Source organism: Hylaeus anthracinus, unplaced genomic scaffold, assembly GCF_026225885.1.
Source record: "Hylaeus anthracinus isolate JK02 unplaced genomic scaffold, UHH_iyHylAnth1.0_haploid 4, whole genome shotgun sequence".
In the NCBI taxonomy this organism is placed as follows: Eukaryota; Metazoa; Arthropoda; class Insecta; order Hymenoptera; family Colletidae; genus Hylaeus; species Hylaeus anthracinus.
The window spans coordinates 11,510,942-11,529,075 of record NW_026535289.1 but is presented as its reverse complement, the minus strand read 5'-3'; the positions used below and the strand labels follow the sequence as shown (position 1 = coordinate 11,529,075).

Here is an 18,134-nt window from a genome sequence, read left to right as displayed (position 1 = left end):
TAAGCGTACGAAAGTTTTCGATCCTCAGCGTGGAAACGTGGTCGTTATTGGATAACAGACTTCGATTCGGACTAGGCATAATTAGTTCTGCTCTGTTTTTATAAACTCGCTTTTATACTTGTACATAATTTATATAATTCTTTTTGGGTAGTTTTCAAGAAGACCACAAAACTGTTGGTTGAAGACTTTAAGTAGGAATAATTATGTAGCTACGAATAATTGTAAATATATTTTCACATTTTCAGCATCGTTGAAGTATAATTGAACTACTGGCGAAGAATTTTATCGTTACTGTGAGTAGAATGTATCACCCTACCTGGACAAGGGCCAGTGTGTTTGATAAGAATAGACATGCCTTGACACTGCTTTGAGATGACCTGACACTGACTCGAATACGTAACACCGTCGCTCCCACATACCGGTGTGCTCGCGCCGTCACTCATTGTGCACTCGGCTATCCTTTTCCTGCACTCCTCCTAAAACACACAACCCACACCACGTAGGTATACATTAAGTCAACAGGTACTTGGTATCGAAGACGCGAATTTATTTCAATTCAAACGAAGTCGAGAGTTTATCAATTATTTTTGTACACCTCCAAGAGGGAAAAGAAGCTATTATATAGTAACATTTCTTCAATCCGCCAGATTTCTTATTTCTCTTAACAACGTCATTTATTCTTCTGCTAGAACCTGAAGAAGCCCACGAAAGAGCGGCTGAAGCGTTGTTTTTGTTAAACGATAATAGCTCCTTGAATTTCTTCCTAACGAATATAAATTGTTCAACCCGATTCAACGAGATCAAACAAAATAATTATCTTTAATTGCCGATAATTGATATTACGAGGAATATGTTTGATTCGCGATGAGTAACGTTCATGAATCACTTCGTGAATACCCTTAGCGTGTTCGACTGGTCGATGCTACGTTACGAACGCCACTTCTCGTTCATTGGAAGGATACGATGACTCCTCGTCGAGCGGAGCCGGCAAAGAAAGGATTAAAATTAAAACCGGCCGGATGTTTCGCGACATGACTAATTCTTTGACGATTTTCCTTGAATCCATCGACATCGTTCGGTGTTCCGAGAAGTTCGCCAGTGCATTATGCTATCATCTTTCGTGACCTCTCACGCGCGTCTGCGAATCTCATTCCTTGCCCATAATTGGCGGTCGTGTTCCAACCTTCGAAATGGTATGTACAGTACGGAGTAAAACTGAATCAATAGCGCAGATATCGTTGAAAAACCTTTGTTTAAATATTCTGGTCCTCGCCTAGGTACCTTCCTATTATTTGACAAATTTCTCACTTTGATATTCCTAATCCTTACTAAGATAAAATTTCAGAACTTTAATGCCTTCTTTATATTGCATTTTTCATCTTTCTTCAACTCCGCGAATATTATAAATCCTAGCATAGTTACGTGGTTCATCGAACTTTCATATAATTTAAATTCGAAAAGGGTCTCAAATGACCCAAAGAGTCCAACAAGGCGCGAGTCGTGTTGAAGGTTGAGAAAGAATGAAAATGTCTGCGATTAAGGTTTCCATGATTCTTGAACCGCTCGTCTGCGTCTTCCAGTCTTCGCAAAACGAAACGCGTTATCTTATCGTACAGGAAGGCGAAAACACAAGCGTAAATCTGCCCGAAAAGCGTCAGCTTGTTTATCGAACTAGATGACTCGACGCGCGCAGGCTAATTGCGAAGATTCCCCGATCGAAAGCTCCTCTACTTTAGAAATGATTCACTCGGAACAGCGTGGAACAGAGGCGTCTTTAACACGGTGGAGGCGCCTCTATCCAGTAAAGAAGGCGCCTCCGATCCATCAGAAGAGGCGCCTGGATCGTTACGTCATGCATTTGCAGCGTACGGTATGCGAAACCCGATTTACGATGTTCAATGCGCGACCGTGTCGGTAATAACGCCCGTCAAAATTATTGAGTGTATCGCTCGGAGTGCGTCGCTAATTAGAGAGCATGAAATACTACTATCATCTAAGCCAGTGGTCGGCAACCTACGACCCACGGGTCAAGGAGTGACCCAAGATGCCATAACAACGGTCGAATGAACCAAATACAACGTCAAAAATGCCATTAAGTAGTACTTCGACAACATTTATTTTGTCAACATTGCTACTATCGGAAGGAACTGTGTCTTTGACATGTTTACGCCGGCGCGGATTTTCAGTGTCTGTTTCCACCCCACGGTGCAGACACGAATGAACCATCGGTGATGCACGTTAAAGTGTTAAAATAACGTCAATATTAACGTTACTACTGTCAGAGATCAGTGATGGGCAAAACCTTAGGCTTAGAATGAATCTGAAGTTTGCCGATACGTTTGTCTCGTTTCCTTCTTTGAAAAATGTTCAAAACATCGGCACCCTTCAGATTTATTCGAAGCCTAAAGTTTTGCCCATCTCTGTCAGAGGTCATTTCAATCATAACATTCATGTTTCAATAAATAACCTTAATTTCGTTATTCTTTTATGGAGAAATGACTTCAACCTTCGCATTCGTATTTTAATAAATAAAAAAAGAAAAAAAAAGTCCAACTTCGCCGATAGAATCGAGTTATCCTCCAATAGATCTGGAACGCCCTGTAGATCCAAAGGTGGCGCCCGATCATTGGCGGTGCACGCACCCGCGTTCTCGGGAATGCGTAACGCCGTAGCATCGATGCAATACGATGCAATACAGCGTAATACACAGCGCAACGCGGTGCAGCGTGGGCATAATCGAACAACGCGTTGAATGCTAACTATCGACGATGAATGCCTAATGTGGCTCACTTGGCGCCGCCGCGGGCGCGATTGAAAAAAAAAAAAAAAAACGACAGACGCCACGGACGCGAAATTGCGAGCAAGGACTATTAAAATTGTTTACCAATTATTAAATATACCAATATTTAATAGACATTCGAATACCACGAATAAACTGGTAATGTTTTAGTATTTCGATGTCACTGTTCGAAATTGAATACGTGGACCATCGAAGGATTACAATGCTCGTATATCGATTCGATACTCCTGAGCTATTCGCGAGGTAGAGAAATTCCTCGCGGTATTTTGCGATCCTCTCCTATCAAGTTTTTCCACGCTGCTTTTTTTCCCCCGTCCGTCTTCAATAATAGCGCGTTACATACGAAGCGAATGCCATTGGAAAAACTGCTCTGCTATTTCCGGATCGCAGACGACGCCGCGGGGAAATTCAGCGTCGAGGAACGATTAAATCGAGCACGCATCAGGCGCTCGGTGTCAGCTTGTCGTTCCTTTTCTTGTAATCATAGCGGCCCGCTCGTTGCAACGAGATCAATCTATATTCTATCGTGTTACACGCAACATAGTGGCCCCCTTTGTGTCATTTTCTCTCGGCGTTACGTGTTACGACACCGCGTTTGTTCGATGCATCGTGCACGCATGCACGCACAGTGCACACCTATGGAATGGATTCGAGGGGCGTTTGATGGACGCTAGACACTGTGTCCACTGGGCACAGTATTCACGAGCTTATTCCTTTTATGCCGGGATAGATTTCCAGCGAGGAATAAAGGACGAACTACTCTTGACTATGTTGAACAAATTTCCTGCGATAATTTCAAACTACGTTAACCTTTCTGGTTCTATTTATTTTTAGGTTACCCACTCTTATCATATGTATGTTTCTTTTTTTCTGCTTGTACCACTGCTCCCGCCATCTTTATTTTGTCAGTTCTAATAATATATTAAAACTTATACAAGTGAATTTGAATCCTGTTTTTTATTTGCAAAAATTGATCTGCCTTAAAACTCGACCAGACTCGAAAGTGCGAGATTAACTTATAAACAGACTGCAGATTTTCATGCATTTATAAAAGATTTGAATGTGCAAGAATTTACAAGATGCACAAGGATACGAGAATACAAAAAATATAATATAAAGTTCATACAACGTTAATCGGAAATAGCTTCGAGAATAGTTACTTTCGTGTTTTAGCCATGAAAAACTGTGTCTATAGATACACGTTTGCATATGCTAAGCATTATTCGTTGCGTTTATGACGAGCCAATTCAATTTACAAGCAGTTGACCCTGTTGTCTCTTCATCCCCACATTAAAGTCTCCGAATAGCATGATATTTAATTCTGTATGTGGGGCACGTTGTAACCATTCATATAAATTAATGTATGTTTAACGTGTACGAATTGTGACGTATCAGAACGATCATCAACAAGCGTGTAGCGAACATGATCGTCTCTCCTAAAATAGCTACTAACAATTTATTCATCATCGATGCTACAAATAATATACAAATCCTACGAGTCTGAAGATTTGCATCTTTCTACAAATCTATGAATAAATGCAAAAATCTATGGATTGTTTTCCATTCAGGCCATTTTATCACACTTTACGATAAAAATCTCGAAAGGAAACGAGGTTTTGAAGAATTCTGTTGATGCTTCGTCGCTACCCTGTATCGACGTAAACTGCTCAGGCGAGCGAACGCGTGCAACCACGATGACATAACACGATTAGTAATTATCTACGGTGGTTAGAGTGGCGTTAGAGTGATGCACCTGCTCGCGCTATCCTGCGCCTAGAATCTTGTACGATAACCTCTGATATAGCATCGGGATGTGTACTAGTAGACGCTAAAAAAATTGTCTGCTACTATATCAACACTATCCCGTCCGGTAGCACCGCTGTGGTGGCATGCGAAAACTATCAGTTCAGTTCAGTCGTTTATTGAATTAATCAGCTTTTTATCATTGTCAAAGCTACTTCACTATCACTTTTTCTATTTGTTTACATTTGCATATTTCTTCATTCTACATGATTCCTACATTGTTTTAATACTGTTTGCAGTATCTCTTACTTCTCGTCTATAGAGACCCGCTGACCCCCCTCTGTAGCTCGGATACCTCGGGGTTGTTAAACCCGTACTGTAGCTTCAAAAATCACCGCTACAGCCCCTGAGGGCACGAAAATTATTGGGCAAATGCCGGTGGCGTCAGTCAGTCAGTCCTACCGGCGCTAAACGAAAAAACCTCGATTTGATGTACGGACGGCATAGTGTTAACATATTAACGGTCCCGAAGAACTGTTAACGATTATAACGACGTATGGTTACGTAACTCATCGTAGGAAGCGCGTAACTTAGAGTTCGAGGATTTTTCTGAATCGAATCCCGAGTTATGGCACGGATAAAGACACGTTGCGAGCTGGGTACGTGTATCTAATGACGGGTTCCCAGAAGGTGTCGTTTCTTTCTGCAGACCCGACGACTACAGAAACACAGTGATTTGTCAGTGTCTCTGATTATAAGGTCGCCATCGAGGGCGCTTGAAAATAGCGATTAACGTCCAGTCACTTATATATCCATGCCACCGAAGCACGTTATTGGTTATGGAACTGTAGTTTACGCGCTGATCTCGATAGAAACAATACGACCCACGAGCAGAAACCGTCCTGGATCGCGAAATGTAGGAACCTCGCTCTCGGTCGGGCAAGTTACACCCACTTGCAATTAATCAAGCAATTCTAATATCAGAATGCGATACTTCGGTCTGGATCGATCGCGGAAAATAAAAGAAAAACCTAAAGCTATTTATAGGTGGACGTATTCTGTGTTCCAAACGCATTCCGTGCCCTGTGTGTTAGTGTGCTTGGCGTTAATTGCAACTTACCGATGAATATCAATAACGTTCGCAGCACTCGCAGTTTGAAGAGCTAGCAGCATAGTCGTTCTTTGTATCGCGAAGAAAAGAATGTTAGAGAACGAGGAAACGTGTTAAGTGCTGCAACCGCCACAAAGGGGAAAACGTGCGAATCGTTAGAATCCTCGCGAAGGATAAGTACGAGTAAATGATCCTTTAACATTCTGCCGGTGTGCTCGGCCGACTGAAACCCGATAATCGCCTCCGAATGTTTAAACAACCGCGAGAGAATCTACGCACACGGTCTCGCGGGTTGCATCATGGACGTGGATCAGGATTTAGGTATGGGAATACCAATTGGCAATTAGCACCTCGTAACAAAATGACAGCTGAATACAAAATATGCAGTCAAACGAAAATTGAAAATATGTATGACTGGGATTTACGAAATATCAAGCCTTCAACTATTAGAGAAAATTCAATGTTCCATAAATTGAATTTTTGTCAGTTCTATAGAAAGTATTGCATTCTATAATTACAATTATTTGATTATATGTATATATGTATATGGTATAATATAACGTATAATAATGTATAATAATTTCTTTTTTTACGTCCAAATAAATATATGCGAAGTAAACCAGTTTCATCTACAAGGTGACTGAATTTTTTAGAAGAATGATGTCTTCATAAAGAAATATTATTTTCGTCGAGTTCCCGATGGGATGAAGTACGTAATAGAAGGTGAAGTTCTATTTAGACGGAGTCCTAGATCCTACGTGACCCTTCCACTTGTCAACGCGATGCAATTGAACGAGGTTCTCATGCAATCATCGAGGTTCCACTGCACTTGCAACGCATGCTGAATAGTCACCGTTTAAAAATTTACGACAGCGATGCTAAGATAAGAATAAACTGTCTGTTTCCTGTGCAAATCATCTAACCATCGGCGTATCACGTATCGATTTTATTTTTTAATAACAACGACACTTGAACATCGTCTTTCACGTTTGATGATAATTATTTATACTTCTGTTCACGCTGTATACCAATCCCGGTTAAACTAATAAATACATAAACGATTTATAACGATATTTCGAGTTTAGGAAACTTTCCAACCAATATTACAACTTGACAGATCCAAATGTATTATGCAACGCATTTCGTGTCACTCGTTGATGTTTTAACGACGTCGTGGTCACATTAAATCGATATCTTTTCTTTCCAACCGATCGTTACCAGCGTCTCCAGCTTAGAATCGTTCAGATCGAGACCGTGATACCGCTCCGCGAGTCGCGGACGTTTTTCCAAACGCAATTATTTAACTGCTTCTCCGCGAGCGACCACAGAAAACTGGGAAGCATGCGGGCGCAAGTAAATAAATTGTGCACGCGGGGATTCTCAATGAATGATCCCAACCGTTTCCTCGTACAAAGAACGAGCACTTTTTTTAGAAATCAACGTTTCGAGGAACGCCGCGAATCCCCGTCACACGATCCATTAACGAGCAAGACAATCGGATGAAGGTTCGTTCTTGAAGTTCTCACCGACGGAGCCCCGTTTAACGTTCAATTTGTTTACCAATAAACTAACAAGCGTATCGCGTCGAGCGTAAACGTTCCACCGCGATTTACGGAGAAATTAATTCTGATCGAAGCGAGATCGCGCATGATTGTCGACCAGAAACCATGTTCCACTAGCGCTAGCGTGTCGCTTGTCTCGTTAACGCGCCCCGCGTAGAAGCAGCGCGCAACGAACAAAAATTTGATAACACGATTCGGCGCTGCTACGAAACGAGTTTTTCGGCGCGTAATCGCGTACAAGGCGTTTCCTTCTGGCGGAAAATAAATCTTCTGGCTGACTACCGTCGAGCGCAAACTTGAAACCTGTAACGGGTGTGCCAGCGACGCTGCAAGAAGAGGAACTACTATCTTCCGCGAAGCTTCGAGACGTGTAGCTTCTTCGACGTTCATAGAAACGGGCCAGTTTTAGGAAATTTTTAACGAGAAAATTGTATAGCGTTGAAAATTTGGGTTACGTTTGCATTTATTTATCCGATTGCTTCGAAATCTCAGTCATTATTGATTCGATTGCACAGAGTATTTTTATGTATTGGGGGGTGGGGGGGGAGGCAGAAAGTAATGTCGTTTCTGCGATTGCAAATATTTGTTTATTATTTACCAGCTCACCGTGTACCAATCGATTTTTATCGATCAGGTGTTGAAAATTTGCACGCTAGATGACAGAAGGTTATTGATAACGAGTACAATTACATAATTGAATAAAAATAAAAACATACTATTTGTTTGAATTTAATGTAAAAGAAACGACATTAATTTCTGGTCCCCCTAATACATTATCTAAAATATAGCGTGGATTTTAACGTTATTATCGACTGCATAAATGGATGCACTCATGTATCGTCGTACAAGAATAATATACACGAAGTGGTAAAAGCCAGAGCTATCCAGCTTGATCTCACGGTATTTTTTTGCTTAAGCAGTTTAATTTTTCGTTGCATCGAGTATTCGATCCTTAGCTACGAGTTTGACTGAATTTCTTTTTAATTAGCGAATCGTGGAAACCGAGATAAATTTCTAATCGCGATCCGACGTGTCACCGCGGCTAATTGGAATTCGTAGAAAGGGAGCACCGAGTGTGCAAGCCCCGACGACGCGCGAATGCAAATTTATACAAATAGGCATCGACCACCTCGTTGCACCTGTTGCCGATCACCTACGTCCGAGCGCATTTAGGGTCTCGAACAGTTCCGTACTCGATTCCGCACGCGTGGACGGAGTGTATCGAGCGAATTGAGTACGATCCCGTTTCACCGGAGCCGGTTTTGTCGACAGGAAGCGAGAAAAAAATTCGCGGAACATTCGTCACGTTCCGTTTCTATTAATATCGAATCGCCGGGATCTGAATTCGAAATCGAAATTACACGAAATGTTTGCGTGTACAGGGCTCCATGGTGAAAGATGAGGAGGCAGTGGAACGAGATATGGAAAGCAAACCAACATGGACAGATCGTATATATCAGTGGAACGTAAGAGTTCGATGGGAATGGTAATGTTCGACGTGGGAATATGGAAGTGTAATAGAAGAATATTGAAGAATACAACTAAAGAACGAAACGACGCTATTGTATCGGCTCGAGAGGTTTTCAAATAAAAGTAACTGCGTGTCGCCTCGACCATAACTGCCGATCGTCGAAGATCGTCGTTTTTCTAACATTTGCTACCGGCCGCGTGAACCATGCATTGTATCGGGTTGTCTGGAACGTCCATGGCGATTTTTAGTAGGCGGTACAGGTCTGAATATATCGGAGTGTTTGAAAACAAATAACACGTGGACATCCCTTAGAAGTTGGAAATATTGTGGAACAAAATGGTACATATATAATTCAATAAATATATATCGAAATTCAAACGTGTCTTTGAATGTTTCTTAAAAATTGCCACGAACTTTCTGGACAACCCATTTATACATTTCTGTACTACGTCGTATTTCGTATCGATTCCCTATGCTATGGTCAAAGTCAAAGTGAGAGGTACGAAGCACTTTCACTAGCAGCGAAAGAAGTAAGAGTTCTTCCCGGAAATATTAGGTTCTGGTATCGGATTATTAATATTTGACTCAAATTTGTATGCTATGAGAGGCGAGAACCGTTCGGAATAGTCAACGTTTATTTAGTATGGAGTATGTGAAACTGATTGTGATTACAGATTTCCTCTTCTTGATGCTTGCTTGGGTTATTTTTTAACCATACACAGCCCATGCAGACTTGTTTCGACTACCGTTCATATCTCATTCTCTATCTCCACGGATCGCGGTAAATTATTGTATACAGTTCGGTGTCATGCCTATCCGCGTGACAGTCGCCTTCGCGTGATGTTGATCAGCGAAAATGAATAACGATTCGCGAACAAGAGGGAGTTACCCGTTTCGATCCGTCAAACTCGTTAACGCCAAACAGTTGGCACTCGAATTCCCCGCGAACGAGTCTTTTCAAACGGAACGAGTGTTAATTACCGAGGCATGTCTTGACGGCGCCATCGTCATTGACACGCGCGCCAATTATCAGAGCACATTTTCCGCGGTAGTTACTATTAATTGTAGGTTCGGGCGAACGTCACGAACGATAATGACGCACCAGGAATTGGAACGTAAAAAGACAAGTTACACGACGCCTGCCTCGCCTACCTGGTTAGAGAGCAATACGGAGAGAGAGATAGAGAGAGAGAGAGAAAGAGAGAGAGAGAGAGAGTAAGAGGAAAAAAGAAGCGAGATATTCTCTCGAAGAAAAATAATGAAAAATGAAGTAAAAAGGGAAACTAAGGGAGAGGAAAAAAGAAATGAAGCGTACCAGCAGGTTGGCGCCACGCGATACCGCTTGCCCCGTGGTTGACACGAGGAGAATTGATTATAGAGTAGCCGGGATTGATTCGAGCCTCGATAAAACTCAATATTACCAGGCTGATGATCGACAATCAAGGTCTCCTGGTAGGCATGTTACGCCGATTGTAAAATTACGATCAATTTAATTACTTTTCCAGCGATACGTTACAACGCGGTAATTGCTATTCAGGCCCAATCGAAACGGAATCGACTCGATTTCGCCCTCTTCGACTCGTCCAGAATTCCAACGGCGCCTGTTCGCGGAGGACGGATACTCGAGAGGAAGTCGAAAACCGTGACCAAGCGCCGCGGGTCATCTTATCCAGCTTTAATTTATTCCCGAAACTAAACGTTCCCCGTGAAGTTGTAATCTTGATTCCCGTAATAAATTAAGCGTTTCGTGTATCGATCTGTTCCGTGATCTTTCATCGGACGCTTCTCCTTTTTATTCTTTTTTGATCGAATGGTGGAATCGGTTACAAAGGAACGCAAGTGTTCGGTAATAATATATCGGCGTTCGTCGCAGATAAAAAGTGTTTCGCGACTAAAAAGTTTAGGAAACGTGGGGAGACCCGGACGATCGGTAGACACGACGAACAAGCTGAACGGCGCGGATGCAAAAAGGAACGAAGGCACAAAAGGCAGAAAGGGGAATATCTGCTAACACCTGAGCATTCGGGAGACGCTCTGCGTGTCGCAATGCACAGGAAGGTGCACGTGTGTTCGTCGCGGGAAGGACGAGGAGAGGAGAGAAGGAGAACGAGGGAAAGAAGAGAGGACCTCGTAAGATATTGGCTCTCCCCAAACAGGTTTCTTAGACACATTCTTTCTGGGCTTGATGCTCGCCATTCGTGCAGCCAGCTTCTTATTAATTATTACTCGTCCCGTGGGGATTAAAACGCGACACGTTCGGATTTAGAAATCCCTCATCGGATTGAAAATTATTTTACACGAGCCACGATACGTCTATTAGCCCCCCTCGACCGTCGCGTCGATTCGATCCACGTCGAAGATGACTAGAAACGAACGAACGTATAATCAACGAACGATGAACAACTGTTTATCCAGTTACTCGCTTACATTTGTATTTCAAATTAAAATTAAACTGTCCTAACGAACGAACCGGTTGATCAACAGAGACGCATTCATCTCTGATACACGATGGTATCGTATCGAACAAAGTAGAAGTTTGCACTTTGCTACCAATCATATTTATCGGGCTGTCTGGAAAGTCCATGCCGATTTTTAAGATAAGCGGTACAGGCCTGAATATATCTGAATGACTGAAAACAAATAACACATGTACATTCCTTAACAGGTGGAAAGGTTGTGGAACAAAATGGTACATGTATGATTCAATAAATTAATATACATCAAAATTCAAATATGTCTTGGAATTTTTCTTAAAAATAGGCATGAACTTTCCGGACAACCCACTAAATATTTCCAATCATTTCTTGAACGATTACAACAATATCCTCCCATAAATCACTCATACGATGAATTACCTATTATTTATAAGAAATATATTAACTAATTTATAAATTTATTCTATTGAAATAATTTAATATGGGAGAATTTAGTGCAATGAATTGCTACCGCGTCGAGTGACGCAGCGGTACGATACTTTTATTTGAAATTTCATTAAGAACAACATAACCCACAAATTAGTGCTAAAAACACTTTCGAATAGCATCCGCGAAGCCAGTGGCGAACGATGGAGTGCTTTAAACGCTCGAACTGGGTTTAGTATCAGCGGTGGCGAACTCGCGAGATAAAACGACGATTTTCAATGAAAATCAGATAACGGAAAGCCCGGGGATGAGATACGCCAATTGCGAGGTACTTGGAAGCGACCTCGTGTCTCTTTTTCCAGGTAGCAGCCGGCTGGGGCTGTTTAAGCGATGCACGTGCACTCTTCGACACCTTCCCGTGGATCGTCGGGGACCTTAGAGATCGTTTTATCTCTTCTCACTGGCTCGCGAGAAAGTTGAGATTACGCGGAAGCGGACCTCCGCCGTTCGTGTCGGTGGAAAGAATTTGTCTCGCGATTTGCATACGTTCGATGTTAACGAAACGAAATTCCTTCTCGATCCTCCGGGTAACGAGAGGAGGACTGCACGCGCGCAAACGCGGCCCGACGCGTTTATAACGTAACCGTGGATCGTTTGTTCGCTAGATTATGGATAAAGCGACAGGAATTATAGGCACGGCGGGAACTTTCAGCGTGTAATTTTAATTTTACGTCGTCCGCTCGCGGATCTAACGAGACACGCGGATAAATGGGATTAGAGATCCGCTGGCGCGATATTGGCGTTTTCGGGACCGTTGCGCATCCAGTGATAGCGCGGATCTTTAATGCGAAACGAGATAATGTTTCTAGGGTTACGAGGTACGCTGGAATCGACGATGAAATCAAAGCTGCTGGCGTCGGTGTACTTAATATGGGAGGGGTGATTCTATCTTGGCATGGCCGCTAATTTTCCTGATTATTTTCGCATCTCTGATACGCAGTGGTTTCTAAGATATTTTTTCAAGTGTCGCTTCTTGACTCTCTAGCGTTTAATATGGATCTTTAATCGCTTTCTAAATACTTTGAATCACTTTCACAATAAACGACTCTACTAAAAATGACTTTATTCGCTCCCACAAAATCCGTCGAGCGACTGACTGCTCGTCAACGGTTAAACAGAAAAGCGACAATAGTCGTGTGCCGCCAAAAGAATGCCGACCATCTAATTCTTACAAAATAAAGCGCGAATCGAAGCCGAGACACCTACGCCCGACCTGCTCGCGATCCCTGAGCGACAATGGTTGTATCCCGCCAAAAGAATGCCGACCAGCTAATTCTTACGAAAACAATGTTAAAATATATTAAACCAGTAACGTTTATCTTGGTAAATTAAAAATAAAGTTGATTTCGTACAAGATCCCTCCTTGTTTCTTGAAAACACTGCTCTAAGGTGTCTGATACGTTACCAGCGTCTCTAATGAACGGTTAAGAATGACACCTTTAATATCACCCTGCTGATATCGCGGTCCCTAATGCGACTACTATATCACAAATGCCTACCTACCCGATAGTAACGCCTTTAATGTGACTAGTACGTTACTAATATCTCAGGCGTTGCACTCGAGCCTGACAGCTTTAATACCACCCTTTTGATATCGATGTTCCCACCGTGACTAGTATACTATCAATGCCTACCTGCTGATAGTAACGTCTCTAACGTGACTAGCGTGTTACTAATACATCGAACGCTGAACTTGAGCCTGACATCTTTAATACCTTCCTGGTGATATCAATGTTTCCACAGTGACTAGTATACAACCAGTACCCACGAGCACGCTGATATTAACGTCACCAATGACTAATCTAACATTACACCTGGAATCTTTAAAACTTCCCTGATATCGAAGATACGACTCGTGATCGACGTCAATCATGCGAGTAACGTATGACTAATATATCTAACATTGCACTTTACTATATTTCCTATCACCGACGATTCTAGCATGACTAGCAATTCGTTACTATCTGATCTATCTGTTTCATTTCAATCATCGAACGAATTTTTTAAATCTTTTAACACTAACTGCACTCAGCAATCCTCTCGTCTCACGGCGACGATGAATCGTAGACTTAAAAAGAGAATTTTAAGGTGACTAACGACTCACTGGTATCTAATCTGGGTACTCCGATCTCCGAACAAATGTTTTAATCCTTTAACGCTGAACACACCAGGAAATGTCACGAAATCACGAACTTCAAGTCCACGAACACGTGGGATTTCTGGATAAACGACATTTTATGATACATTGTACAGATGGAATTCGCATAGCGCTTCGCTGATTAATAGCGTGCGCTCGTCGTGCCTCGAAGGTCTACGAGGAGGCAGCCAAAGGAGCGAGGAAGAAAAAAGTCGTGATAGGTTATTTATCGACACCAAGCTGACGAGTGCGTGTAGAGTCGAATTGGAGAAAGGTGAAAAAAAAAGAGGCTGTTCGGATGCCGAGTGTGCCCACGTATGAATTCCTCAGCGGTGGCGGGACCTGTGCCTACGTAAGTGGTTTCTCGACCGGAGAACCGGGATAAAAAAAAGTTTGACACATTCCGCAGGTGTGCTTTCTTCGAGGGGGAGAGTTCGCGTTCTCTCAGTGGTTTACGATGTTTCCTATAATGTTGCGGGAACCAGTTTCGTGGTGCGGTTTAAGGAAAACGAAATTGGCCACTATCGTTGGCCACCGTTGAAAGGTTTCTCGACGGGAACGAAGTTGGGAAAGAAATTGGTACGAGAAGAGGAGTAAGTATCGGGTCGTCCAGAGAGTTCGTGGCAATTTTTAAGAAAACTTCAAAGGCACGCTTGAATTTCGATATATTATTTATGTAGGATTTTGGGATCGATCGAGGGTGTTTGTACGATGAAATTGAAATGTATAAAAAGATTGACGCAGCAGGTCCGCGCGCTACGACCGTTACAGGGACGATAAAAAGACGCGAAAGTCTTTTGAGCGAATTCGGGATTCCGCGTTCGTAAAAGACTTTGTCAAGTTAGTAATCGTTTGAACTTCGGAGAGACAACTATCACCGCGAACGCCTTCTATTTGGAATTCCAGAAAATAATTAGAAGTAATTGTTATCCGCACTGATGAAAAATCGCACTATCGCGCCTAGCTACCCCTCGCCTTTTACAATGCAGAGGACCGTTGTTTACAAACAACTACGACGGGAGAAGAAAGAACAACTTCTCGTAATGGACAATCTGCCGCGTTTTATCGTAATTAATTCGATAGCGCGGAAACGATGACCGCGACATATAAATAAATGCGATTTTCTCTTTAACGTGCCTCAGCGAAGATTCGTCCACGGTTTGATCGCTGTATCGCCGAGGAAATTGATCGAACCCTGTGATCTCTGTAGAATGGGAACGTTCGCGAGGCAAACGGTTTAGGATTTTATTTTTTCATAGGTAAATTTTGATAAAATGGTAGATACTTGTGAAAGTCCCTAAGAATATAAAAAGCTTCGTAGAACGAACGCTGTCATTGTGAGAATAAAAACATAAATGGTAAAGTGTGTACCTCGAATTAAAATATCATTCCATCATCCACATTTCGATAGAAGTGTCAAGAGCAATCGATTATGAGACTTGTTCTAATTAATTCAAATGCACTGCGTTATGAGATTAAAAACACTCGCTTATAACACGGTAAGCAATTTTAAATAACGTCGTTCCAGCAACCATACGGGTAGACAGAGACGCCAACAAATAACGATTACGCTTAAGAATCACATCCGAAGAATTTCAGATATTTATTGGCGAATTTCCATTTCTGTTTCTTCAGAAAACAATTACCAAATACCTCGTTATATAACTCCTTGGCATCGACAGTAGGAGAACTCGAAAATTAAATTTCGTTGGATAATCGGTTTGAAATTTGCATTTTTAGAAAAAAGGTAGGTATACTAATCGTGAAATTTGGTTAACTCGGCTGCTGTGTTGCATACTTGTTGTTTTTTTATACCGTTTTACACGATAAAAGAGCTGTACCTATTAAGCTTATTTGTGTAACAAAAATGAAATTGATGCTGCTTTTTTAGTCGTATACTACTATCGACGCCACAGAAGTAACATATTATCGGTGCGACTAAATAAATTAATACACACAGATCTATGCCGAATAAAGAAACCAGTTGAGAGTGACTTTTGATCCTGGACTAAAGGAGATAAATATTTATGAGGTGACAAACGGAGTAAGTTCAGGTGCGAAAATGAAGAAAAATGCATTCTGAAATCTTTCGTTCAAATATAGAACTCGCTCGAGCGATCGAGTGATAAATAATTCTTGTTTGTCTTTTAAATTTATTCAAGCAAAGTATTCATTACTTCAAAAGTATTCATTTAACTGAAACTCAAGTCATCTAACGGAAGAACACAAAATTAAGCCAACAGTACTCGAGCCTTTTCTTTTTATTTATTGCTAAGGCCACCTCTGCTATGGACATCAATATTTTAACCATTTAAATTTCTATGCACGCAGGTTTAAAACTAAACTAATGATTTCAAAAGATAACCAAATAAGGAAAGTTCTAATTTGTCGATCTCCAACAGTTACTGTTCGAGAGGTACAGCAAACCGACGTTACTTTATTCGGAAAATCCTCGAGATTCCACCACTGCCCCGAAAATAAAGAAATTCCGAGAAAACGGTGCTAATAAAAGAGATCGGGAGAATTCCAAAGAAGTCAGCTCTTTGTTCGGCGAAGGAATCGTTTGAAAACCCGCAACGTACAATGGAATAAAATTTCGTAACGAGAAATCGAAATTATCTTCTTACGGCTGTAAAAGCGTCGAGTTATCGGTGCTCCACATAATTAAGTTAGCAACGAGCACGGTGCAGCGGGGCTCCGATTAATCATTAGCCAGCGCGAGAACTAGAGATATCACGCGTTTATAATTATATTTAAAAAAGAATCCGCTGTCGGATCTTTTAATCGGCCGTCGGATAATACCAGCGCTATTTACCTATCCTCTTTGCCTCGTGCAAACAAAAGACTGTTTGTATCGCACGGCGCGGGACGCTCAAAAGACCGACGGGCGTAGCACACCGAGTGCTAATAATTTTTCTATAACGCCAACGACTTGTAAAACGTTCGCTCGTTGTTCGATACGTTGTTTCCACGGCGCTTATCGCGCTTGGGAACCGCGTCTAATTAACAGAGAAACGAACCGGAGATGGTCACAGTTCTCGTCTAGGTAAACGATCACCAGTAACACGTACAAAACGAACCAAATTTTTAGGAAACAAGAATCAAACTAACTTCTTCGCGTTTACCTATGGGTCTTAAAGAACGTACGAAATGTAAAAGTTTAAAGACACGAAGAAACAAGGAAATTGATTTTCCTGTAAATCACAAAGAATTATATATTATTTATATTCCACTTCCAAACAAAGCCAAACAGTGGATTTGTTGAGATTAAACATCTGCGGGTCCGTACTGTGCGAAAAGAAAAATATGAAATTCAGAAGTTGAGAAAGCGAGACACGAGGAAATAGAGAAATTGTTTTTCCTGAAACTTGGAGGGAATTAAATGTTATTTCTATTTCCAGACACACGCGGTCAGGAGTCTAAAAGGTTTCCGAAAAGGGATTCCAAGATTTTATTTCCATAAAAACGTGTGTCTTAATAAAGAAAGAAAATCGTAAACCCTGTTAGGAAACTCTGTGGCAAGTGCGTAAAACGCCGTCGCGCACACATCACCTGTACTCCGATGTAATTTCAAAAGCCGCGATCACGATTCATGAACGATCCAGAACGCCTCCAAAGGCGAATAAGCTTACACGATTTTCGTGACAAACGGCCGATTTGGCCACATACCTTGGCCACAGTGACGGTGTTCGCGGCAGCATCGAGATAAACGAAGACGGATAGGAGGATGGCGGCACGGATCATCGGGATCATCATCGTGTCCACGGGCTGGGTGGTGAGTACGTCCTCGAGGGTCGAAGGACCGAAGCCACTGGTCCGACACGCACGTACATGCACGGTCACTCACACGCACTCACTGTTCCTGGCACATGGCATCCTCCTTTTCATGATCTCTCTTCTTGTCCACCGTTTTGCGCTCGCCTTGCGATCTCCCGGCGTTCCTCTTGGCTGCCACTTTCTTCCGCTCACGGGGCCGCCCGTTTACAGAGGATCTCGAACGATTCTCTTTTTCGTACCGCGACGGGGGTCGAGAGCTGAGCAGCTGGGGGTAGCTGGGCATGCAAAGAGGAGGACTCCGCCAGCAAAGGACGCAAATGTATGTCCAGCCGTGGCAACTGCCGCCGAGCAACTGGCACTTGCTCGCCTGCTGGAGCAAGCCTGTCTCGGTCTCGGCCCCGACGGCAGACTCCCCGGTTGCAGTTCCTATGTGTATATACGCTCCTCTTCTTCGCTATCGGGAATTTCGTGGCAAGGGTGGGGAACCTTTTGGCACTAGGGGGCCCGAGTGTTGCTCCACGATATTCCTCACAAGGGGTTACGCCACCTGGACAATTTCTAACAATTGCGTTCTTCGCGATATGACAGTTTGAGACAGGGGTGGGGAACCTC

General features: G+C 42.4%; 1 protein-coding gene across 3 annotated transcripts in view; it reads right to left on the bottom strand.

Annotated features, from left to right (window-relative positions):
• LOC128894960 (SPARC-related modular calcium-binding protein 2) overlaps positions 1-18,134 on the bottom strand; it is a 27,566-nt gene extending 9,432 nt beyond the window's left edge. The window contains exons 1-2 of one of the 3 annotated variants that reach the window (XM_054157097.1): positions 17,415-18,134; positions 317-476 (exon numbers count right to left, since the gene is read on the bottom strand). In XM_054157097.1, the coding sequence (XP_054013072.1) occupies positions 317-476; positions 17,415-17,501 (247 nt within the window). In that variant the 5' untranslated portion in view covers positions 17,502-18,134. The remainder of the gene's footprint in view (positions 1-316; positions 477-17,414) is intronic. The other 2 variants (XM_054157098.1, XM_054157099.1) reach the window with 2 other exon arrangements.